At 39.2% G+C, this 27,186-nt stretch overlaps 1 protein-coding gene across 6 annotated transcripts in view; it reads right to left on the bottom strand.

Moving 5' to 3' along the window:
* UBAP2 (ubiquitin associated protein 2) overlaps positions 1-27,186 on the bottom strand; it is a 96,083-nt gene that overhangs the window by 39,390 nt on the left and 29,507 nt on the right. For 4 of the 6 annotated variants that reach the window (XM_041461805.1, XM_041461806.1, XM_041461807.1 and 1 more), the window contains exons 5-11: positions 24,440-24,593; positions 22,680-22,757; positions 12,935-12,989; positions 11,671-11,774; positions 6,627-6,686; positions 5,380-5,432; positions 793-860 (exon numbers count right to left, since the gene is read on the bottom strand). In XM_041461805.1, coding sequence (XP_041317739.1) covers positions 793-860; positions 5,380-5,432; positions 6,627-6,686; positions 11,671-11,774; positions 12,935-12,989; positions 22,680-22,757; positions 24,440-24,593 — 572 coding nt within the window. The remainder of the gene's footprint in view (positions 1-792; positions 861-5,379; positions 5,433-6,626; positions 6,687-11,670; positions 11,775-12,934; positions 12,990-22,679; positions 22,758-24,439; positions 24,594-27,186) is intronic. The other 2 variants (XM_041461809.1, XM_041461810.1) reach the window with 1 other exon arrangement.

Genomic DNA, 27,186 nt, shown 5'->3' with positions numbered 1-27,186 from the left:
ATGAATATACTACCTTTAAGAAAGAAAAAAATATAAATTATACACCATGTGACACCATGCCTCATGCAAATCACATCCACATTATACTGAAAATTTTTCTGCAGTACAGCAGAAACAGGGCACTTGGAACCATTAGCCTATCTGGTTTTCAGATCTCATGCTATCCAACTACCAAAGTCTTCATCACTATACTTTGATGTGCTCTCCAGGAACATGAAGTTAATGCAAGCAGCTGATTCCTCATCATCACCAGCAAGGCATTTGAAGACAAAGGCAAGCAAAGGAAGGCAGCAACTGACCTATTTTTGGTTCTTGATCTTAACCCTCTGTCATCAGTAAAGGCTAGTAACTGTGATGTTCACCAGGGAATTTACCTTTTTGTCAATGCAAGCTTTCATTTAACACATCTGTCAAAGTGCTACATTGTGAACACTTTCTGCATCTACAAAGACAGGCTTCCCATTTTCTGGACACTAAAGCCAGAACTTCCTTTTCAGCAGCAAAAAATTTTTTCTTCCCAGCTACTTTTCTTCCTGCCTGTAAGGAGTCCTGATGCAGAAGATGTGTTATGCTCATACATTTGGTAAGTTTGTCTCCACTTTCCCAGTCAAAAATACGTAACTCAGAAACCCACAGAAACAACAATTTGCAAGCAGGGCTTTTTCAATTTTTAGATGAGCTTGACCAATCTCTGACGGAGATTTTATTCAGCATTTTATGTGTGCAAGCTAACATTGCTTAATCAAGGAGAAGGTTTTTAAAGTATAGGGAAAACATGAAAGAAGAGTTTACCTTTGCCCAGGAGTCACATGATTTTCAGCCGGAACAGAAGATGCAGTGAAGACTTTTGTTTCAGAAAGCTGAAAGAGATGGGGGAAGAATTTCATATGGTCACATTTCCCTCCTGCAAGATCTGCAGAAATTTCATTTTGGTCATGCATTTTCAAGATAAAAGTAAAGTCAAACTACCATTGCAAACAGCTAATCTGAAGCTCTGCTTAAAAAGACAAAAACATGTAGTGAAACTTCAGTAAAATCTTCTTCACAGAATCAAGTACCTATTAAATTAGAGGGTTGGGTTAGGAAATTTGACCTACTATGCACCAGCATAGAACTGTATACCAATGTAACTACATCAGCTTGGGAAACAGTTTAACTGAAATACACCAGTAGAAAGTAATTAATGTGACAGCCGTTCTACAAACAATGTGCAGACAATTTATGACACTACAGAGCAACTCTGACAAATCTTGTTGCACATGGGTAACACATTGCACTGCTCCCACTCATTCCATGTATCTTTGCATCTGACATTTCAGCTCCCACCACCGGCAGCACCCACCAGAGGCAGGTAAGTACAGGTAAGTTCAGTGAACCAGCATTCATGGCTCCTTCTTGGCAGCTCTGTTAGGAGAGGCAATAAGGTCTTTAACTGAGAGCTCTGAGAGCACGAGCTGGGAAACTGTAATAAAATAAGAGTCATGCTGACACTCACGTAACAAGTCAGACCACCCACAGGAAAGCTGCACTATGCTCACCATGCTGTTACAATACAGAGAGATACTTGCACAGGCACCTGGAGAAGCAGAGCTGGTTGGGACTATGGGGGAAAAGAGGGGGTTGTTTTTTTGCCATGTGGTTGGATTTTTAACACTTTTTCTCCTTTAAAAAGTAGTAGCTGAACAGCTACAGCTTCCTAGGGCTAATTTCTATTGACAGGAGTACTTGCAAACTGGAATAGATCTTAAGTCAGTACAGGTTAGGTTTAGCAAGACAGAGCTATGCATGTACAATGTTCTTATTTTAAATTTGCTTTTTTAAAAATCATCCTTAATTCCTCTAGTAGCCTTGTCTTTGACTGAAGAATAACTGACCTGTGCAAAAGAATACCTTTAGAATGTGCCATTTGATACAGCTCTTCTAAGAATGATGCATTTTTAACTGCATACATTTCTAGCAGTTTAAAGGACATCATGGGCACGAGTCGATTTAATTTGCCATCCCACAGGCAGCTCTACTGAGAGCATATGTATCCCTGAATATGGACATCTGATAGGGGTCTCCTATGAAACACTGTTGATTTAAGAAGGGCACAGAAGAGCTGACTGGGAGCAAATCAGCACTCAGAGGCAGAGTAGAGATATCTCACATACTCTTGCAGCACCCTCTTGCAAGAAGCACATGAGACCATGAAGAAATCAGTCCTAACACAGCTCCTCCCTCCATTTCTTTCCCCCCCTTGCTGCCAACACAATGCACTTTAATCCCTCGTTTCTGGATCACTTGTCCTGAGATGAATGCTGACAGCCCACAACTCTGTGTACTGACCAAAACAAAGAAAGAACATTCCACTTAAGTACATTTCAGTTAAAAAGGCTGTTCCTCTATTGTTCAGCTCTTTCCTCACGATGTATTTTATTTTAGAGCAATGCATACTGTACTTTCTGGGGTATTATGATATTCCTGCATTACATGGCACAAGGAAGTCAGCTAATGGCACAAGCAACACTCTGTGGTCTGCAATCCCTTGGTTAAATATTAAATTCTTTGTAATATCACCAGTTTCTTACACTCACATAAGACAGGAAAAGACTAACCATGGACAAACACTGATGAAATTCAGCAAATTAAGGAGACTGAGGATGTTTGTGACAATGCAAATGCATGCTTGATGTGTGAGAGAATAAATGTTCTCTATAGATGAACCAGCATGCAAACCGAAGTCTCCAGCTACCAGCTCAGTTACATTGAGATTTACACTACAACCTGTGGCAAACTCACTGCCAAAAGGTCCAATCAAGCACTTCATTCAGTACTCTGCAGGGATTACAGCAATCGTCAAAACACGTATTTCGTGCTGTGGCAGCTGAAAAGTTTTATTACCAGATGTATTTAGTATTTCTCAGAAGTAGTATTTTCAGCTCCCAATCAAGCCATTATGCTTGCTGCACACTACACTCACAAATCTTTCACTGAGGCTCTGGCATTTTCCCAGAACTGAACGAATGGTTGTGAGCCATTTGTCGGTGTTGGCCTCACAGGGATATGTCCTCCATCTGCAGTGAAATGCCCGTGCTTTCCAGCTCCTGTTCCTATGATAAAATCATTCTCCAATCACCAAACAGACAATGCACTTGACAACTAGCTATCAGTTCCTAAAGGAATACAGGAATGGTGAGGAGAAGAGGAAAATATACTCCAGCATCCTCACCGAAACTCAACATCAACAAGTCAGAAATTTAAAAAAAAGCTTATTACTGTTCTGGTATGTTGTAGTGAGGGTAAAGAAATTAAAACAACTTCTCATGCTGCTTCCTGGTAAATAAACCACTCCCAGCAACAGACACTCTTTTTTTTTTCTTTCTTTTTTTAAAAAAGTGTAGTTGTGGTTTCAAATAAAAACTAGCACTACACTTTACAGAAAACGTTTGCCATTACCCACTTTCCAAAAATTTGTATTTATTCTATTTCTTTCCTTTGGAATAGTTGATATAGTTAAACTTTACTTTCTTTTAAGAGCAAAATCCAGAGCCAGCTAAAGTACCTCAATATTTGTCTAGTCCTTCATTGTTAATGTCCTGAATATCCCTTTAACAAAACACAACCTCTTATTTTCACTGCAAGAAGTTTCCGTTCTATTTAATAGCACCTTGACAACCTATTATACTTGCTTAATACTCACTGCAAAAGATAAGGACCAGACAGGACTATTAGGTCACAAAGACCTAATTCTTCTTGGGTCAAATAGCGTTAAATTTCACTCACTTGCTCATAACTAGTATCTGACTAAAGGACACCAGATTTAAACAGAAATATTCTTTAAAAAAAACGCCTGGTCTTTCCCTGCGGCCAGTACATATATCAGCTTCCTTGGTTCTTTTAATCAATAGTCATGCCACTAGAGGTGTTTGTTACACACTTAAATGCACGGATCCATTTTCCAGATACAGGTTCCTACTACACTTCTGCTAGAGTAAAACCAGAGTCTACCATATGCTCCTAAAGTAATCCTTTCAGATTCCCTAAACTAAAATCTCCCTTCTCAAGGATCTTTGATCAGACATTTCAGCTACAATACACAATTTTGCATCTGTAAAAGCAATGAGAAACTTGATTTGGTACTTAAGAATCAAATTCAAGAGCATACACATACAGAAACATAACTCAAGAATGACTAAGAGATGGGGAAGAGTGCCAACAGGCAAAAATAGCTTTTTTAATACAGCATCAGCTCATGCTGAGCTGTTCTTTTTCCATCATCCACTACAATCCTGAAAACTTATGAGTTGCTGCTTTCCAGACACCAGGCCCTTGTTCTGAAGGTGTGTCTTTATTCCTATAAAACAAATGGATACTTGGCTATATTAAAGTATTTTTCACTGGAACAGTTCAAATCTTGCAGAAGTCCAAATCTCGCCACATGACTGGCTTACTTTCAAATGCTATTCCAATATATTTTGTATTTTACAAACATTTTATTAAACAATTACTTTAGTTTTACTTCCCAGTCATTGATTGAGGCACTAGATGGCATCTGGCCCCAGATTGGGAGAACTTATAGCCTTCCTACAAAAGCCCATATTCAATAAGGGTCCTACTGTAACAGATTTGCCAAAATTTGCAAGGCAGATTTCAATACATTAAAATGTTTTGTGATAGAATGCAATTATTTTTATAACAAAAGATATAACATATTTTCCCCTTTTTTTTTCTGCATGTTTTGGGCTAATGTATCTGCATCTTGACATTTCATTCACTATTTCTGAATATTAGCTGAGAAATAACTTTCTCCTCGGTTATAGGGATTTTTACAGGATCCAAAATGAATAAAAATTAACAATGGGCTAGAGATTTCAAAATTCATTTGCAAATTATTCAGCTCTAGTAACTAATTAAAACAAATTTTATCCGTAGTCACCACTGCTCAACACCCCTCCCTACCGACAAACGCTGTATTGTACCAGCATCAAACAGGGGTGAGAATAGCCCATAGATTTCCACCATTTTTAGCCCTTAGTCCACCTCTAGCACACACTGAGGAAACTAAAGACAGGTCTAAAATATGTCAGCTTTTGATGTCATTATCTGATAGGGAAATCATAGGAATTTAAGAATTTCTTTCAATTCTCTCAAAAGATACATCCCTATCACATTAGGTAAGGATGGAGTTTCCATATCAGTTACATGAAACATTCACACATTTCCAGGACAAACACTGGCATTCCACCTTGCAGGAGGAGGCAAAAGGGATGACTTATTTTTACTCTACTGAAAATAAACTTGAAATAATGGGTTACTTCAAATATTTAGTTTTTGAAAACAACACAAATTCTGAAGAGAATAAATAATCAATTGGTATATCCAGCCAGTTGGACTTACATCTTCATTCCAGTCTTCTGCTGTCCATTCTTCTATTGAGTTCTTCCATGCCCCTGTTATAATAGAGGAAAGAAAGAAAACAGGTACAAATTAAAGGCACAACACTGTGTTTCAATCCTTCTGCTTTACAAGCAATCCTGTTTTCATTATCTGTGGAACACAAAGCAAGGAGATGGAAGTTGGAAACATATCTGGAAACATGGTTGGAAGCTCTAGGAAACTGATCTGCAGAATTAAAATTTTGGGAGGGAAACACCACCAGTCCTCCCCCTTGCCCTTGATTTCTGATTTCAGGAATTTCTTAGTCACGTTGGTACCGGACTCAACTTGCATGAACGCACATCTGCACCCAGTGATTAATCTCAAACATTGGAAGAACTTCCTCCTATGGGTCCAACGGCAGTGAAAAGTTACTCAACCCTCCCACAGGATCCTCTAGTTTCACACACAAATGCATACAGAACAAAACACAACCACCAACACCTGCTCCAAGACCCACAATCCTACTTTCAACACATTCAATTTCAAGACCCAAGCTATGCCTGTGGAGACTACTTTCCAACCTGTTAATTCACTCCTCAGAGTAGCACAGCTCCAATTCCTTCCCCTGAGAGAGCAATTTATTTTAGAACATAAATAATCCTTACTATGGTAGCAGGACAGTCTTTAAATTTCCACTGTAGCCAAAAAACACTTCCTGTAACTTGTGGCAGATTGGATTTGGCAAACTCTGAGCAGAGTGAAGCATGCACAAATAGCAAAACAACAGAAACCAATCCTCTGGATGCAAAAACCCAACTCCTTCTATAGGAAACAGCAGGTACAGACATGCAAGAGCAATAAAGGGACTGAAGGCCTTGACCACTGGCAGCAGTACAGGGAAGGTTATTCCAACAACAACCAGAGCCTTTGTGTAAACTGTGCAACCACAAGCAAAGAAAACACCAGCACCAAAGGTAGTGCCGCCAGCACCCTGGATCAAGTACAAAGCAAAAGACTGCTGCTTCAATCATCTCCTTTCATTTAACCAGGAACTGGTCTGAGACACATTAATTCAGAAACAAGCCCCCCAAAGACAGCATCAAAGCCACCTGGTACTAATGCCAGAACTGCATTGGTGCTTCCTCTCGTACCCCGTGACACCACAGCGGTTTTGGCAGAGGAGGGTTGAGCGGCGCCAGTCCTGTCAGGCAAACGGGATGACCATGGAGGTTACACACAGTGGCGGGAAGAGAGGGGAACTATACCTTGGAATCCAAAATTATTTGGCAGGTCCTGAGCAAGGTAACATCCGCTCTGTGTGGGCTCTGTGGAGCAATACAGAGTTGCCTGAAACATCTCATGCTTACATTTTAGCAAAAGGCCTCTACCCAGGGATGATGTTTTTATGAATAACCATATCCTGTAGCAAAACTACTACAATGCCTCAAATTTCTAGAGTAATCCACACATTTCTACAGAAATTGTGAAAAGGAGGAAAAGCCCAATGATCAGCAGCTTTTAGAGGAACAGCTGATTTTCTTTCCCTTCCCCTGACCAGCACAGAATCCCTACCCCCAGTATTTCTTCTTTGAAGAAGAAATCTAAGTATTTGCCCTACTTGTATTTATCTCTATAAGCCAGTGCCAAGGCCTGTCTCTAGAAGACAAGCCTTGTACTGACACTAGAACACTAAAACAGAGCTCAGAGTCTGACAAAATAAACATTAAAAAAGCTCAGGTACATCAAGTCAGATTCTAGCGTATCTTCCATCACATTTTGGGAGACCAAACCTACTTGAAATAATACTTGTGATGTTTTTCTGACATTAAATTTAAACAACTGTCTGTTGTTCCCTCTTATAAAACTAGTCCTGAGGGTTTATTCTTTTAAATTCTGTGTACAGCCTTTCACCTTTTTATTAGTTTACCCAGGCTGCCAAGTTTGCTAGTGTCATTCACTAACAGCTCTTCCTTCCCAACTCAATCATTCCACTCTCAGTTATTTCAGTACTTTTCTCTGCACTAAATCCAGCTTTTGAATGTCTTCCTCCTATTAATGGGATTACTAAGTCAGATCTTGCCACGGGCGCATCAATTTCTTTTTAGTCCAAAATCCACCTTGGTGTAACTGCAACTCATGCATCCTCTTCCCAATCTTTCCCACAGGCTTTTAAAAGCATCACACTTCAAGAGTTTTCTGTTTTCCATCAAAATTATGGTTTGTGTTTTCTAGGATCCTTGTCATACAAGCTTCAGCCTAGGTGGTTATTTGTGATCCTTTCCTCTTTTTCTTTGTAACAAGTTCAGTTTAGAAAGTTATTAAGCCAATAAAAACAGAATACATATTTTGATGAGTCTTCAGCTATGTTCCTCCAATTATCCTCTCTCCCTGTCACACTCCTTAATTTTTTACCCTTTCTTCGAATAATCATTGATATTAGCCCCAAAATAAATTTACCTTGGTCTATGCCGAACTTATGTACTAGATCTTTCCTTCTGGATTTGCATTCTAGAAAGACTTGAATGTTTTCTTAAAATGTTCCTTCTGGCTTTTACAGCAGATATTGCAAAAATTTTCCTTCTGGGTTTTACAACAAAAATTTCAAAAAAAAAAAAAAAAAAAAAAAAAAAAGAAACACAAAACTCTCTCCCAAAAACAAAAACCCAAACACCAACTTCCTTGTACCTTCCAAGGAACACAGCTGTTCCTCTTGAAAGTTATTCTATAATTTATTATTTATTTCTAGTCATTCTTAAGTTTCAGAGTAGTTTAAGGATGTTCATAACTAAAGTAACAAAGGTAACATGAAACTTATGAAACTCTATCAAAGTAGAGATGTGAGTAAAGTACCAGAACAAAAGGCCATATTTACAACCAACTTTGAGAAGTGAGCACCTCTAATATAATTTATGCATAAGAACTGCTGTGATTTGTGCTCATTTTCTCTCACTGCCCTGTACATTTTGAAAAAGGTAAGAGAGAAATTATGCTGCTCAAGTTTATTTCCTTTTGGAGCAGGACTGGTAATATTGTTTCTGTTCATCTGTCCCTTCTCTTTGTCTTTTATCTGCACATTATTTCTATATAAATTAGGATGCAGGAAAACTGATGCTGTAATATTTGGGATACAATTACATATAACATTATGAGCTATTAAAGACTTACCCTTCAGTCTATATTTCAGCCAACACTAAATTTTACCTTCAAAGAACCAGCTAGCTTTTCCACTGGATTACACAATGGTGCACTCAGAAACACTATTCAAGTTATCATGAGGCCTCTGGCATCTTCAATAAATCAGGGCATGAGGTTCTAGAGCACTTTCAGAGTACACATGACAGAAACTACATTTTGAAAACAAATATGTATTTATTTTTTAAGAAAATATTAATTTCCCCTGCAGGGCTAAAGAACGAAATACTTAGTACATAACTCAGAATGTCACAAAGAGTTTATATTGGTATAACAACTCCAGAAAATATTTTGGTAAGCAAAGATCTCTTATTTCTCTAGGTAGTTACCCAGTTATCACCTCTTTAATGTAACTGCAGATGAAAGACACTCGTTTTCCAAGCAGATAGCATAAGCTAATATTTTTTACCTTCTTTTTAGATGAAATAAGAAATGTAACTGGGTAAAGAGGAATAAAGAGACCTTCCTGTCTTTCCTGTATAAATTCTTACCTGATATCTATAAAGCCCACTGCAAGCTTTATAGTTTTCCATACACATATAGTTCCCACATTCAGAACTTTAGTTGACTCGCCATTGGGAATTTAACTGGGTCATTGATTTGTAATTAACAAAACAGCACTGTAAATTTAGGGGGCGAACCTGAAAATTAATTTGGGATTAACAAGTCAATTCATGCTCAACTTTATGCAACCTACTTCACTGTCCTCCCACAGCACTGCTTCCATGTTCCTTCCCAGCAGTCTCTTCTGCTGTAAAATTACTATCCCAGCTGCAGCTTCCTCTTGTAACCCTCAAGATGCTTTCCATCAAAAGGCTGAAAGTGCTACCCACTTGGACAACTGATGATTCAATTTTAAAGCCTGTTCTTTCTGAAGTGATTCCTTTTGGCCCAGAGACTTCTTTCAGACATTCCTAGAGCCTGTCTACAACACCATAAAAGAAAGCATCTTTAGAGACGTTTTTGTTTTGTCACTTATTGTACCTTTTTCATTTGAAAGTAAATTAAGATTAGCAACAAAAAGGTACTTAACACCGAAAAAGAACATTCACATTTACCTAGTTTACTTTAATTTTCCACCAACCACGTAATTCTGCAGGATCTCCCTCACAATGACACCCACTCATTCATACCTCAAAGATTCATTCATCTGACAAGGCCAGAGAAAATGCCTTCTGACGCCTTCTTCCTACAATGCTTCCCAAATTTCCATGCACGCCTTAAACTGTGTTATTGAAGTCCAGTGTGGTTGCTGGTGATGTGTGCACAGCAAAAATGTGCTTGGCATCCAAACAGAAATTCCACACATCAAAACTGAATTTCCACCACTCTGTCAGCAGCACACCTCTCACAATGACACATTCATACTGTTAGAAGGATCTGTTTACCCACACCAAATTACTCTTATTCTTAGGCAGATTTCTTCCATTACTTAATACTGAGTAATAAGGATGAGGAGGCTCTACCTCTGCCTACAAGGCCAGAGGCTGCTGTAACAGAGGCACACGGAGGCTACTCTGAGTTAGCAGGGAGGGTCTCAGAACACTTGAGTTCATTTTGGAAGTAGAGCACAAGTCATATGTAAGCTATACCCTTACAACTGCAATCAGCAGTAAGAAAACAGTGATTCTCTACCTCTGATCCAGTCTCCTAGTACCTTTCTTACAGATGTTTCTTTACTCAGTTAACCTTATAGCTTCTGCAACGCCTGTGGTAACATACCTTGCCCCTCGCTAACAGGTAGCAAACAATAATGTAAGAATCCCCAAAGGAATTTTCAATACATTAGGTATCTTCCTTATTTGAAAAACTAACGTGAGCGAAAACAAAAGACGTATTTCTGTTCGTGCTACAGCACCAAGTAATATAAGAAGTAATTCCTTAGAGAGATAGCATATTTGGGAAGAATGCTCCCATTAACAACCACTAATATACTCAAAACCACTCTTCCACACTGGTTGAGAAGGCAATCAGAGTAACAAGACAGCTGCTTAATAAGCCTCCCTGAACTTTGAGCCTGTTGTTGTCTTCTCTAGTTAAGTGGAAAATAGCTTGTAAGACATTTAGAAAGCTGCATCTCAAGTGGCTCACAGCAGAGCTCAACAGACACACTGTGCCCTTCAGGATCAGCTTCCACACTTGACACAGGAGTTGATGAAAAATCACCTGAGTAGGCTTCACCAATGAAGAGATCAGAAGAGTTATCCATTGCTGCAGTTAAAAGAAATACACTCAGTGGCTCCCAAGTGAGGACAAAAACATACCTGACTTTCTCCATTCTAACACACGGTTTACATTGCCTTCATTTCCTATCACAGAACACAGGAAGCAACAAGATATCCTATTTTTCCCATCACAGATAAGCAGGCCACCCTCATTTCTGAATCACCATGAATCACTGCCAAATGGTTCCTTTCCAAACTATGTCAGTCTCTTGGCTCTAGCTGGAAGTGTGTACTTCTCACTTGAAACTTCATACAGAAACACACATCTGCCTTGATCTTCAGACAGGTCAATGGATTTTTGGCTTCAATTCAAGTGCCTACTCGTGGTTTAGTTAGTAATTTTTCTCTTCAGAAGTTGCAGATCTTGGAACTCTCCTCCATCCACAGACTCACATCCTTAAATTTCTGCATTGTTGCAGATGGGACTTTCAAAGCCATCCCAGTGTCACTGAGTGAATTCATACTTGCAAACTTTTTATTTTCTTTTTCTTCTTAGATATTCACATCCTATTGCCCAAAGCCTGTGGACCAATCAATTCTAGGAGGACTTATGCTCCTTAACTACAATTGGTGAGATCTTAAGCAGTATTAAGGTATCTAAACACTTATTTACATACAAGGTTCTTCCAGTGACTTTTCAAATTCCTTTGTTCCTCAAGGGTTTATTGGTACTATAATAAAAGAATTGCAAAATGTCTCCCTTGATTCTCATCAGAGAGACACTCAGGCTCTGCACATCAGCAGCAGCTAAACTTAAAAATCACCTAATATCTGTGTCACAAGAGATGTATACAAATTTTCAAAAGTTAATTGAACTCTAACAGAACGGTTATTTTAGCTGCAATATGCTACAGATCTTCATTCCAATCCTTCCACTTCTTGAAGATCTTACCAGTTCCATCATCTGCATCATTCTGACCAGTCTCCCAAATCTCTGATTTTGTCCCAAAGCCATCAGTGGCAGAAGACTCCGAATAGTCTGCAGGATTAAATGTCCTAGAGTTTTGAAAGTTAAGAAATGGAAGAGAACACATGGGTCATTCAGTGAGCATAAGTGTCATAATTTTTAGCTGAAGTTGTATTAGACTTAACATCTTGATTTCCCCATAAGTTATCTTGACAGCTTTTAGTTTAAAAAAAAAAATTCTTCTATGAGCAGACAGAGACAAAAAGGGAGAAAAGAGAGTAAGAGAAAAAAGTGAAGAGACTGGTAAACAAAATTCTTGTAGAGACAACTAAATAAATTCCTGAAAACCCAGTTAACAGCATCCCAATTCCTCCCAGTGTTATAAAGCATTAGTTTATACACACAACAATAAGACTGTCTCAACAGGTAAGTTTTTCAGCAGGTGGCTGACTGATAAGTGACCACTATCATGTCCTTTTGGAGCACCAGTAGGATTATTTCAAAGTGCTCTGCTGACACCGATGCCAAAAATACCCAGATGCAGCTAAAAGGTAAAAAAGCATTATTGAAGAAAAACCTCTTTTCAGTTCATCATCTGCAAGTATGACCAAGAAGAATCATTAGAGAAGTAGAACATGACTCCAGTTCATCATGACATTACTGATGTTGCATGAAGTGTCATTAAAGGCAAACACTGAGTGAACGCAGTGGAGGATACATTTCTATAAGCCAAGTTATTCCAACAAAATTGAGAGCAAGCTTTTAACCTGCTGAATAACTTCTTCTGAATCTGTTTTAAGGTCCATATGAGTCCGAACAGCTAAAGCATGAAACCTCCAAAACAGAACAAAGTTTAGAATTGCCACTTCCGAGTTTTATATATGTTCACTGCACATTCTGCATTACACTGAAATAAATCTGGTTTAAAATTTACCTAAGACTATATGTAGCGCACAACTTTCAGACTCCAAGGCACTATGTGGCTGCTACTGATAGCACGTATGGCTCTCCAAGTTTGAGATATTAACACTGAACAGACATGCATTAGGATTCTACAGGTGTGCCTAGTTAGAAACACTAGCTTAAGACAAAAATATTCCATTCACCACCTACGAGATTTTTCAATTTTTACATCTATATTAGTATATCAAACATACAGCAATATCCATACATACAGTGGCAGCATTGTCAATAAATACTGCCACTGTGTTTGATCCTTGCCAAAATCTGTGCTCTGCATGTTTCTTACCCCATGCCTTGGGCTGAAAACCTCCCCGCTCCTCTCCCTCTGCCACGTCCAAACCCTAGGAGAGAAAACACCATTTAACAGCAACAGCAGAGGAGCCACCAGTCACTAGTCTGTCACATTAAAGAATGCCACAGTTGAACAAAACTACCATAGTTGAAGTTAAATATTATTGACTTCCCAAATTCCCACACCAAATTTGTTTCCCTAACACACTCAAATAAGCCTTGGTTCATCTAAGACCCCACATTTCAGTAGGATCTTCAATTATCTGCCATCTTTTCTGTGTCTCCTGAAGTAGCTCCAAATGCCATTAAAAGAAATTACCTAAAGACTCATCCCAAACACTATTGCCAACTTTTTAGACATTGTTCTAATTTTTTTTCTGCATTGTTTCATTCTTGCCTAAGATGCTCTAAAATCCCAGCCTCCCTGAGTATCCTGATTTTTCAAGCAATTCTCTGTCACTCCTTATCTGTGAGGAAAAAGTTGAAATACTCCATTTGTTTCCTCCTCCGACTTTGACTACCTGTCCACCCTCCTGTGCTTTTGCCAATCTCTGATCACACATTCCTTCTGCCTCACCCTTCATCACATTACTGACAGGAAAATACCTAAATTAAATAACTCATCTTCCTTGTTATCATCCATTAAATATTTATTTGTTTTAACAAAAACAAGTATTTGTTTTCTCAAATTTTGATTACCAGCCTCAGTTTATGAGCTTCTTGATACAATTAATTTTTGCACATGCTATATTGTCAACAAGGCATGAAAATTTTTGTGCTAGAATACAAGAATACACAAAGCACATGTCTAGAGAAAGTGTTACCAAATATTTCTTATATGTAATATATTTGTGCATAGAGTTCTTCCCCCACCTTTTTAGGGGTTTTATATAAGGCTTACTCAGTTTCTTCAGTTTTTTTTGAGGAAGAGTAAGAATATTATTTTGTATTACAAGAACAGAAGAAGGTAAAGAGCTGCACTCAGAGAACAAAAACAATGTTTATTTTAATGACAAAATTATGTGGCAATTTTAAGTCACCAAGCAACTGCAAGTTTACCAGAGCACACAAAAATTATAATCCTAAATCACCAAAACACTGATGACCATAGATCAGAACTACCCATGATGCCATGCTCAAAGTTGGATCAGAATTACTTCTTACTTTAATTGGGAGACCACCCAAACTGAGCAAGAGCAGTACCTCCAGGACATGGTAACACCAATTTATTCAAGTTCTACTTTAATGACTTTCTGTTTCTTGCTCTCGCCACTCATTACTCCCCTTACCCCAGTTCACTGTTGAAGTGACAAAATACATTTCTGGACCTACTTTTTCAAGATTTCTTAGAAGCATCAAAGTAGAGGAAAGAATCCCATCCAGCAACACACACCATTTTGTTGGGATAAGAACAGAGAATAGCTTTAGTCTGATACTGACCAGCTTTGTTACCTCTACATTATCTTCCCTTCTTTGCTCTCTTTTCACAACCAGCTGGAGAGAAGGCAGACAGAGGTTATGAAAGAAGCAACAACTGCTGCAACCTGGCATTTGCCACCCTTCTTTACCCCTGTGCTTTTTGCCATAAACAACGTGCCCCAATCCCCACTGTACCCAACTGCCTCCAACCTGGCCGCTGAACCTTGTTGCTCAGCCTATCTACTCTTCTGCTATCCTCTGCCAAAATCAGAGCACTCTGGATTACCTTTCTGTCCAGTAAGTTTTCTTAAGAGCAGAACCAACTACACAAGTTTACCTGGGGATATGGTAGGGGCCATCATGTAATAAAATTACTTTCAATTGCTACCAATAGAGCATTAAACACCATTTACAGAAATTGTGCAGAAGCAAGATCAACAGTTTTCTGACAGTCTGAAGTGCAAGTCCAACTGGGAGCTGCAAAACACAGAAACAGTCAACCAGAAACAGTTTTGAGTGAGACAGACATAAGGTACAGAGAGATAATTGAAATAGCTGTGATGAAAGAAGAAAATAGATTTTACAAGAGGAGGTAAGTCACCCCAGTATCTCAAGTGCAATGGCCTGAAGGAACAACCTTAGCACACTAAAGAGAAGGTGACGTTTTAGCAAGCCAGGCGTACATAAGATACGTTCCCACAATGGGCACAATAAACTATTGACTAAAAACATCAATAAGCAACAGTTTTAGAAATTACAAAAAAGAAAAAATGCTGTTCCTGAAGTTCCATGCACAGTCTTAGACTACTAGCCAGCAAGGCATTTTTTATACCAGATCATTTTGAAAGACAATTCTGAACTTGAATTTCAAGTGGATTCCTTTAACTTCTTAATGCTGTGTCTATGCTTTCAATCAAAACTGGAATTAATATCTATCAGCAAATGCAAAAGAAGCTTTCTAATGAAGGCAGAAGGGAGTACCAAATTACTAAATTCAAAGATAGAAAACACATGAAAAATTAACTCAAAATCTGGGACAGTGAATGTTCACCACTGTAATACCACCAAACTCAGACATAGGATCTCATACATCATAGTCACTAGTGCAAGATGCCAGTGGAAAGGGCTAATATCCTCTTTGACACAACCAGACCACTAATAAATCCTTACATTCTCATGCCAAGAAAGCTACTTCTCTCAGCTGTCAAAAATTAAAAATGGCCTTAAAACAGAAGGTACATTCTTTTAAGACAAAGAAACAACTGTGAATGCCCACAGGGTGTCTACAAACTTTATGCTTTTTAACAGCAACTAAAGAGCCAGTGAGCACATGAAGTTTTCAGAATTCACAGCGGGAACCCAAATACTAAGCATGCAACCCCACAGTAATTTAAAGCCATTTAAATTAGAACTACTACGACTGTGGTCTTCCTCACCAGGATCATAAGCTCTGCTCTTTTGCACACTGGGTTTTGCACTTTCCAGTGAGTGAGCACAAAACAACTACAAGGAAATGGTATATGTTCACTTTTGCATCAGCTCTTCAGACCAGTTCCCACCTTGATAAATGCCAGAAAACCTTCACACCAAGACACCAAAAACCCCTGCTGTCTACAGCAACCATGTTGCCTGCCTCTTTTCTTTTGTGAGGTTTAGTTTCCATGTCACCTATCACCTCACACTTTCCAAGTCCCTTAACTTCCAGGAGGATCTGCTCCAGGATCTTGCCAGGCACAGATGTTGAGACTCCCTGACCTCTAGTTGCCCAGGTCTGCCTTCCTTCCCTTTTTAAAATAGAGGTTATGCTTCCCTTTTTTTCATCAGTGGGAACTCAAATAGGATGGATGGTGGCTTAGCCACTTCCTCTTCCAGTTCCCTGGGGACCCACAGATGTATCTTGTCAGGCGCCACAGACATGTGCACTTTCAGATTCCTCAAAAAGTCTCAGACCTGATCCTCTCCTACAGTGGATGGTTATTCATTCTCCCAGCCCCTGCCTTTACCTTCTGTAATTCATATGGCTAGAGATCTTGTGGGAGAAGACCAAGGCAAAAAAAGTAATTAAGTACCACCAGCTTCTCCATGTCCCAGTTAGCCAGGTCTCCTGTTTTCTTACAGATAGGGTCCACATTTTCCCTTGTCTTTCTTTTATCACTGGCTGCTCGGACAATCTCACCTCTCTCTTCCTCCCAGGCTACATTTATTTGTTTCCTCCTTCTCTGGGCTTTGCTTCTGTATTTGAGTTTGTCCAGGAGCTCCTTTTCATCCCTGCAGTTGGGGTAGTTTTGTCTTTCTTTTGGCTGGGATGCACTGCTCCAAAACTTGGAAGAAGGAATCCTTAAATATTAACATGCTTTCCTAGGCCCCGCTTCCTTCTGGGGTTCTATCCCATGGCACTCTAACAAGTAGATCCTTGAAGAGGACAAAGTCTGCTCTCCTGAAGGCTACAGCAGTGAGCTTGTTGTGTGTCCTCATCACTGCACCAAAGATCTCAACCTCCACCATTTCACAGTCACTGCAGCCCAGGCTGCCCTTGACTTCACATTCCTCGCCAGCCCCACAAGCCAGTTCGCTCCCTAGGCTGCAAACACACACTGACAGCTCCTGACAGCTTTTCATCTGTAAGAAGTCCAAAGTCTTTCTCCACAGGGCTGCTCCCAGTCTGTATTTATGCCTGGGATTGCTCCGACCCAAGTGCAGCACCTTGAACTTCATCTTGTTAAACCTCATGAGATTCCTATGGGCCCACTCCTCAAGCTTGTCCAGGTCCCTTCGGATGACATCCCATACTTCAGCTGTATCAACTGCACTTCTCAGCTTAGTACCATCTGCAAATTTGCTGAGGATGCACTCAACTTCACTGTGTCAGTGATAAAGATATTAATTAAAGAGCACCAGCTGCAAGACAGAGACCTGAGGGACACGACCTGTCACCAGCCTCCATCTGTACATAGAACCATTGACCACAACTAAGTGGATGCATCCAACTAACTGGATGAAGCCCATTCTTCATCCACCAAAAAGTTCACCTTTCAAATCCCTCTCTCTCCAATGTACAGATAAGGATATCATGTGTGACCATGTCAAAGGCCAGATAAATGATGCCAGCCCTTCCTTGTTGACTGTTACAATTACTCCATCACAGAAGGACACCAGCTCAGGCACAACTTGCCCTTCATGAAGCCAGGATGACCAAAGACGGCATGTCCCCTTCCCTGACAGATGGAACACACCAGTCCCGAGAAGACCAAGTTTCTCAAAGAGAGTGCCCTGGTCTAAGAAATAAAATCTCCTGCTGTGGCCACCTGCTGATTCTCCAAATACAAGGGGCTCGTTCGACCCCTTTGTTTTTGACTAGGAGGATGGATGAAAAACTACCTGCAAAAACTAGCTGCTCCAGAGCACCTTTTGGCCAGACCCAGGGCTCTGTAATCCCCCTTGATGCTATTCAGACTGATCCTGGCTGTACCCCTTGTGCCTACATGAAACAACAGTAGGAAGTAACAGTCGGTGGACTGCAAGAAGCCTGGCAGTCTCAGCTACCAGGCTGAGATAAGAGAACCTGGTAAGCAGCGCACCTCTCCAGAAAGCACAACATGTCACCTCTGTACCTCTCAGAGGAACCTCCTACTACTGTCACTTGCTGCCTTACTCTTTGCATTTTTCTTCTCCTGAATGAATTCTAGAAAGGTCAATACTTACATCCAACTGAGGCAGGAAGCAAGTTTTTCTGTTTTCACTAAAACCCACTAGGACTTCAAAACACTCATCACAATCGTTTCTCCACTCTGGTACCATCCATGCATGGCAAGAATTGCTCCCCACAACATTTGCTCAAATGCACATCTCATGGCAGCACGAGAAAGGTGTGTAGAAGCACAACTCAGATGGGACTAGCCCATTAAATTAATAACTTATTCTGCAGAAAATCAAGTCTGCTGAGCTTGTAGACCTAAATCCTTCCACTGCAACACAGGTGCTTTATTTCAAAACTTAGATTTTCAGGGTTTAAATTAGAGGAAGTTACTTCAAGGTTAAGAAATGGCCTGAAGAACAGCTGCAAGAAGAAGGAAATGCAGACTGGAAGAGTAAGCAACACTCTAAAGTTGTGCTTATCTTTGACTACACAGTAACTGAACTGCCCTGGTCTCTGCTCTGGCAGTGACATCCTCCCAGCAGAATCAAGTTGACAGAGGCTTATCAAGCCTTAAGAGGTAAGGAGGCGAAGTGCAGAAACTTTGTATTCTAGGTACTCCATATTACCAAAACAAACACCCAAGTTGGATTTAATAATTCAAATTACTTTTGTCTTTATTAGTAATCATAAAGCTAGAAGCAATTAATCAGTTTTATATACTGCATTTACTCTAGAAAGCATTTTTACAATTCATGCTGAAAACTTTCAACTCTAAAATTACATTCAAAGGAAAACAGGTGACTTGTTACAACTATGATAACCTAAAAAAAACGTACATGACAGAGTTTCTTAACTAATGCAGAATGAGCCACAGCAAAACTAAACAAACTTCAAATTTTGACTTCCAGAAGGTCTGCTCCACATTCATGTTTTGGAAAAAAATAACATTCTCCTTAGTTCTGGCAAAAAAAATCCAAGACACATCCTGTGCCAACTGGGCTAAGCTTTTTAAACCAAAAGAATGTTTATACATGCAATTCTAGATATAGAAAATCAATTTGTTCAAGGATAGCACACTTCTTATGTTAAAAACAATAAAAAGAGATCAAGAATATAAACTGGACTATAATCAGATATCTACGAAAAGGATAAGCTGTTTTATTTTCCTATACAGCCAGCAGACAAAACAAGAGTTGAAATTAAAACATAGCATTTTTTCCTTCAGTTTTACATCCATTTTGTAGGAAAAAAATCCCTGGCAGAACCCACATTTATGGCATGCTCATGTTGTTCTGGAATAACAAAGTAAAGAGATAAACAGAAGGGCAATCAACAAATCTATCTTGCCTTTGCAAACCAGGAGAATTACTATACACGAGTCTATAACAATTTCTATGCTGAATTGAAAAAAAAGCCCAAAAGCCCACCTACCTGTTATTTCTTTATAAGCCAGTCAATTAGATATCCAGGGAAGAGTACATGAACTGAAATCACAGTGTAGTTTCTTTGGATGCTTTCCTGGTCTTCAACTATTTGTGGCTTTGACTTCCTTAGTCAAAGATAACTTACATACAACAAAATCTTTCGTGGTTTTTCTTTTTCTTGCCTGTGGTTCTTTTTTAGGATGAAATTTCCAAGTCTTTTTATGTATACATTTCCTGCACCACATCATCTTACTGAAAGGAGTTCCTGTGGTTCACTTCATGTATGAAGAACCAACTCTTTAAGTTCATCTTGAAGCTGTAACCTGCTGATCTCATTTAATATTCTCTCCTTTGCATACTTGCTTGGCATGATCAATTGATGCCCCCACAGAAGTTTAACAGAGCTCTACCATACACCCACTCAGTTCTCTCTCACAGGCAGAAAATCCTAGACTACTTGTTCATCACACCCTAAAACTGTAGACTTCCCAGTACCTTCAAAAGCCTTTTCTAGCTCTACACCCTTTTTTTTTCTCTGCATCCTTTTCATTATGAAGTAGAGGAACTGGGAGAATTAGAATTGCACTTAAAATTGAAGACACAAGAACCTTAAAAAAACAACAGCTTAAAAACAACCTGTGCTGGTAAAGTTTGTCAAGTTGTATACAACACTGCAGCTGATTAAAACACAAATAAGAAAATGTTTCTATAGCTGATAATCCTAAAACCATAACCATGTGCCTCTTTAATTTCCTCAGGAGATTCCATTCCAGACAGTCGCAAATCCTTGCTATATTGACAAATATAATCACTTTGATGCAATTACTGCTCATCACCATTACAGTATTTCTTACATTTAAATTAAGCTCACACAAGAAATTTGGTTCTGAGAAGAAGCACAGATAAGAAGGCATATTAAAACAAGATATTCCCTGACTTCAATACAAAGTTTACAAGTTAGTTTAACAAGCAAAGAGTTACCTTAGAGCAATTACAGCTGACACGTTACACACACTGTGATATATTTTTGCATTCTGTTGATCAGTCAATAATTCGTATGTGCTTCAAATCCCTGAAGCCCTGCATACCAGCATACAACAGTGTTTGCACTTTGTTTACATACTACCCTATGAACTTACAAGGAACATGACACAGTCATTAATGGAAGATCTATTGCCAGATAAAACTAGTGCCTTACACACCAAATATCAAATATTCAGTATAAGGGTTTTTCCCTCTCAGTAAACAGCATGCTATCGCCTCTGTGTCAATCCTGTTTTAGCTGTTTTCAGCTGCGTATCATTTCTTTAAATTACATTTTTGTACCGTGAAATGGTAATACATATGATGGCTCAGCATATCTCCTAGAAAGCAACCAGTAAGATAACTCCTGCTTGAGAAGGTAGCTTAAAACAGAGAGAGTGTGCTGCTCAGATAATTAGCTGACCCCTCATTTCCTATCCAGTGCCTAGATTTCTACACACACACTACATGAAACATTTCTAAAAATGGGTTCAGTGGTGATTGCCAGCAATCTGTTTACTTTTAGCTGAAGTATGTTACCTCTCATTTGACTAATCTGTGTAACAGAAAAGCAAGACTACAGAATGAATTGGCAGGAAGCTTTTTATTATTATTTCTACTAATATCCAGAGAAAGAGACCATGTATCCCTGAAATGATAAGAACTGAATTACAGAGATTTCTAAAACTCCCTGAAGATGTCAAGAGTTTGCATTGTAAAATTAATTAGGTATTTCCTGCCATGGAATACACACACTTGTAATATAATGATCCTGTAGTTGGCCAACAGGTTTACCACAGACACTTCATTAATATACTTTGCTCATAGTATAGTCTCAGATATTTGGTAGAGACATATAGTAATACTATGTACACGAAGCCAGTGAACAAAACTCTTTGAAGTTTCTATTTCTTCAGTTAAACAGGTCAGTTTGATCTGATTATGAAGGTTGAGATATACGATACTCATCTGGAAAGCTACAGCTTTGACAACAAAAGCAGTGTATGGTTTGTAAGGTTAAAGCAAAAAAACACTGCATTTGAAATTAATCTCTAAGTTTTACTGAAACATTTTTAAAAAGTCCTACTTTTATACTTATAATTTGAAAAAAAAAGGATTATTTTATAAAATAAGTAACTGCACAACTTACATTCCATCTACTGAAAGTGTAAACTGTCAACATACCAAAAATTGTAGCTGTGAACCATATCATACCTTGCCCTGCAGGGCTACTTCTCTGCACACACCATTGGGTTTTTGCTGATTCACAGGCACTCTCACATCAAACCTTTGGAAGTTACTTCTTTGCATCTTTGCGCACCTTCAAGATGCAGATCTGGAGACAATGAAGTTGGATGCACCTGTCTCTGAATGCCTTGTTACCCAACATTCCAAAGAGAAAGGAGTCCTTTGAAGGCAGAATTTTTCTTGAGTCAGACTTACTAAGTACGTTAGTTCTGCTACACTATACATTTTGTCAATTTAACTTATTTAATACACTCATCCACCCATAATCAGCACCATACATGGATTTTCATTCCTCCGACCTTAAGGAAAATCAAGCCTCTATCAACCCCAACCAGTGAAAATCCAGTTCAAATACACATCACCTGATTCCACATCCAATCCATTATCCCACCTCTTCCACATAACACGATTGGAGCTGTACCTAAAACTCCATAGTATTCCTTCTCCACAGTTCTCATCAACTCTTCCATGTCGAATTCCTTTTCATAGCAAAACGTCTCTAAGGTGGCTTGTTCTTTCCCTGATTGGCTACCAAAAGCAGAAGGCAAGCCTGACAACCAGAGCCACCCCAAAGAAATGGTACAAGTATACATCAAATCCTTCCCCAAGAGCCATACAGATGGAAACTTGTGCTCTCCTGCTGCTGAAGTACATCTTGAGGAACCCTGAGTGAGCACACTCCCACTCACAGGAGGCTGGCATGAGTCAGTCTGGGAAAACAACTCTCCATAGCCAGTGCACAACAGCCTGCCACACAGGAAATTATCATAGAGGTGATCTCTGTCAATTTTTTTTAATTTGTTCCAAGACCAAGAAATGATAAAGGGTAAGGGAGTAGGATATACCCAAGTACAAGGTGGCTGAAGTGTATATGGAATCAAAGGACAAACAAAAAATGCTTAAGAAGAAGCATTTAAAGAAACAAATGGGAGAGTTCCATTTCAGGACATGAAAACAGTGCCAGTCCCACAACAATGCCACCATCTCACCTCTCCCACGGCCACGTTTCCCACGGTCTGAAGGCCTGTCTCCTTGATTGCTGTCCACTCCATTCTCTTCAGCTCTAACTGTGGAGAGAGGACAGCTTAAGAGAAGCGTTAGAGACTGCTACTTGAGACAATACAGCCATTTGTTTAACATGAACCCCTCAAAACAAAAGGCAAAATTTTCAAGTGGGATGGTCAACAAATCTCAATCACCCCTCTTCTTTGACGCCTTGCTAGAAGCAAGTTATGTTTCCTTTGTACTACTAGGAAGCAAAATACAAGAAGGAAAGGTCCCTCAGGAGACAAACCTCTACAAGTGCCATGTTTTGCAGCCTACACTATTTAATGAGACAGGAAATACAGCTGCCTCATTCTGTGTTTCCTAGATAATGCACTGGTTGACAACAGTGAAAAAATAAAGGATAACCAGTAATAACAACTCTTCTCCTTTCTGCCCATACTGCATAGAAACAGATTTCTCCTCTTATTTAAAGTAGAGGGATGATGACTGGGTGAAGGTAAGGCACTAAAAAAGGTCTGCAACCTAAGTGTTTTGTGGGAAACTCCTGACAAGGTGCTTTGAAATACGGCTGGCTACTTGAAGGACAAAGAAAACCCAACAAAACTGGCCTCTTGAAACACTCACTGCTGAGACTTTGTACTGCTTTTCTCCTAATGGCAACAATAAAACCAAAAATGCTTGGACATAAATTTGGGAAGAAAATACCAAGATTTCATAACCATCTGAAATTTCTTTAATCCCAGTTTACAAAATGACAAGGGCAGCAATTGTCTCTGGTAAAAAAAAATGCCCTTTGCTTTCATTTTGATTGATCTAATTTATACTTTTCTAAGTCCAGCTCCATGTTTTATTAATATTTTTTCATCTTGACTTTACTCTATCCTACAAAAATTCACAACATCTATATTGGCACAATAGTTGAATATCTTCCAATTATGAATAACATCAGTTGGCTAATATTGTAAATGTTTTTCCTGCTTATAAGTGCAAAGCTAAACATATTGTATCCATTCTGATTTCTTTTCTCATCTATCAGTGTGGCAAACAGCCAATACCAACAATATGCACAGCTTTAAAAATGCTGACAAAACTTAGCTAAAAAAAGAAACATGTATCCGATCATGATCTATTGTGACTCTATCTAACTTGGAAACATCAGTTTGCTTTTGTACAATCTATTATTGCAACTGTAGCAAAGCTTTCAATGTTTCAACTAACAATGAATTTTCTCTGTCGCAGAAACTCACCTTTGGTTGATTTATGTGAGAAATATATTTAGAGATTAATAATCATCCCAGTGTTTTCATTCCCCTTATGAGAAAATGAGAACATCTTCAGGTTCTCCCACTCATAAAAGGAGATGGAGTCAAAGCTGGATAATTTTTTCATTAAAAGAAACAAAAAAGTGTATCAGCTGTGCAGCGACATACTTGTTCTCAAGCAGACTTACAAAGACTCAATTCTAAAACTTACATGAAGAACAGCAATTTGTACAAGATCAATTCATCAAACAAGAACAGAGACTTATATTAAACTGAGTGTCTCTGAACAAGTACAGACCATCCCAAAACCAAGTCACATAGACAGATCAAGCATACCTGTGGCACAAACAAGTTACGATCCCTTCAACGCTGAGCTATAGTCGGACGGACTTTGCTCCATTAAGCACTCGCTCTTAGCTCAGTCAGTTCCAGCTGCAAGAAAAGCGTCTCAATCTTTAAAAATTAATCCCTATACGTACACTCTCGTCCACGGCTGCCTCCTCTTCCCCGTCTGTTGGAACTTCCCCGTCCGCGACTCACTTCTCTGTCCCCTCGTTTCTCTCTGTTCTCTTTGTTTTCTGAACCTTCCTTTCCAAGGCTTTTCTTCTTTCCCCCTACAGTCTCCCAAGAAGTCTATTTGGGTAGAATAGAATTAGACACAAAAGTCAAAAAGGAAGAGACACCTCTCAATGCACACTTTCTACCCCACACCCTTCCAGTTCATGAGAAAAACCCAGATATTTGCATAATGTCACATATGCAAACTACACTGATATAAAAGGAAAGACAGGCTATGTATTTTTGCAAAGAGATGAGAAAGAAACTTTTTTTAAGTTTGATTGTCTTAGGGAATATGAGAACCCCAAATATTTCTGGCTATAATGGACTTCTACTAGTTCAAGGAAGACTGGATACTATTGCAACACAGAAGATCTGCGAAGCAAGCAACAGTTTTTGTCTCAAATACATCCATAAATCTCGCATGGGAACATGAACAAAGCTATCTTTTTCTCCCAGGGAAACGGAAAAAACAAAACAAAAAACCCTTGTAAGTATCATTGAAAAAAAGATTGATGAGAATAAGTATAGGGGGGGGGGGGGGGGGGGGGGGGGGGGGGGGGGACCCCAAACAGAAAAGAAAAACTTTTCATCCAGGCACACTAGAATTTAAGCCTCAGAAGACAGAATGGCAAAACAACAACCTGGGAGAACTGATAAGCCAGACCATCCACTCTTAACAGCTACAGACCATCAAACATAGCAAAACACAGGAAAATCTATGTCTGAACAAGACACGGGATCAAGGTCCAAACATCAGGCTTCTGTTTGAATCTTAAACTCAGTCTTTAAAATAAATTCAAGGATGTTATCAGCTCCACAGGAGTATCTGTAGGAGTTGAAAATAAAATGACTAAAACTCTTGCCAAGAATAGCTCAGCAACTCATATATTATGCAATTACATGGTTAGTCTATTAAGCCATAGCTGCAAAGCAAGTAAGAAGAAGAAAAGGTATTATTTGCAAATCATTAACATGGCAGAGAGGTTTACACTTATGTCCCCATTTCTAGGAGTTTACAGCTCAAGTAAGATATTTAATATCAGTATATTTGCACATACAAATTGTTGTGAAGTACTGAAGTATGACATCTGACAGCCACCTACATCAAACAACAAAGTCTATGAGTAATTTTAAGTCCTGTCTTATCTCTCAATTCCACCAACAGCAACTCTGCAGCCCTGAGGCACCAGGCCATGGCCAGCTAGTTCAAGCTGCCTAGGAAGCCAGTGCAAGGAAGAAAGCAGGTAACAAAGCAGTTTACAAACTCAGTGTTACAGGATCTCCTTTGAAAGAATAAGAACAAAAAGAATGGCTACTGTTTCGTTTTTTGGCATGGCACTGGTGAGAAAGAAAGGTGAAATCACTTTGCAGTTCCACCTCCAGTACAGAAGACTAAACCAACTTGGATGAAGCCCAGCCAGAGCTGATCAGAGGTACAAAACTAAACACATTTGAACACCACCACCACCACCTTATCTGTGAGGCAGAAAGCTGCTTCCCACAGTAAGTACCACATGGCGTCACCTACCACAGCTGGTGTAATTGCACTGAAACATTCCTAGTGGCTCACACACAGGAGGAAAGATACCTGCATTGACAATTGAACAGCCAAGTCTGTAGAGTTCAGAATGCACTCATTGACTGATGGGCTTGGTGCCAAAACATCTTTGACCATTTCAGGAAACACCCAAAACTGGATAAGCTGCAAAGCTGAAGAAAAAGCAGCCTCTCCTGAGTGAGAGTTAAATAACTGAGGAAGGATCAGTAAAAAGATGACTATGAAAGCATCAGATCCATGCTTTCCCACAATACAATTTTGAGGAAAGCCTTGAGAAAATCAGGCATGTCCTTTAAGATAGAGGATGGTGCTACCTCTGAGCATGGGGATCCATCACAAACCATTGAGCTGTCTCTCTGTGAGAGGGAGGTAACTAATTACGATTTCAGCTGACAATGCCTGAGGCAACCCAAATTATAGCAGTGGGTCTGACCTCTGAGAAAATCTGTAACAGAATAATTCTTGTTCTCCTGTTCTTACATGGAAAGAATAAAAATCTGAAAGGTCTGTTTTGTTCTGTCTTCAAAGGTTTAGTAAGTAAAACACAGATGAGCATAAAATAGATTTAAGAAGTTAAATGAGTACAAGTCTTAGGCAAAGAAACATGTCCTTCTCTATTCAAACACAAGCCTCTAACTAACCCAAGCCAGACTGCCACAACTGCTGCAAAAAGACAGTCTTTACAGAGACAAAGTCACACACTTACAGCTTGTAGATCAAGCTTTAAACCCCAAAGGCAAGCAAAAAAAAAGACTAACACAAAATTGGCTGAGTATCAAATAAACTATAAATACACATCTTAACTATAACTCCTTGCTCTTCAAATTCCTTCAGTAATTTCTTTCAAACACATCTTTCAAATGAAGTTTAAAAAAACTGCAAGGGCATCACAGCAGAGTGAGACCAGAAAAAGAGATTTGGAAATCTGCATTCAGAATTTGTAGTACCTCAGCTCAAAACTTCACATCAAATCCATGGTTAAACTGTTCTCAAGTATAATAGCCTTAAAACAAATCCTTCCAACTGGAGGCCCACAAACTTTCAAAAATAAATTTCTTCACACCCATCAATTAATACTCCTTCCTCCTCGACTCCTTCAAGTTCTCT

Source organism: Pyrgilauda ruficollis, unplaced genomic scaffold (assembly GCF_017590135.1).
Source record: "Pyrgilauda ruficollis isolate IOZ18807 unplaced genomic scaffold, ASM1759013v1 scaffold155, whole genome shotgun sequence".
Classification (NCBI taxonomy): Eukaryota; Metazoa; Chordata; class Aves; order Passeriformes; family Passeridae; genus Pyrgilauda; species Pyrgilauda ruficollis.
Note: the sequence above shows the minus strand (reverse complement) of the source record. Positions and strands in the feature narration are given on the sequence as shown.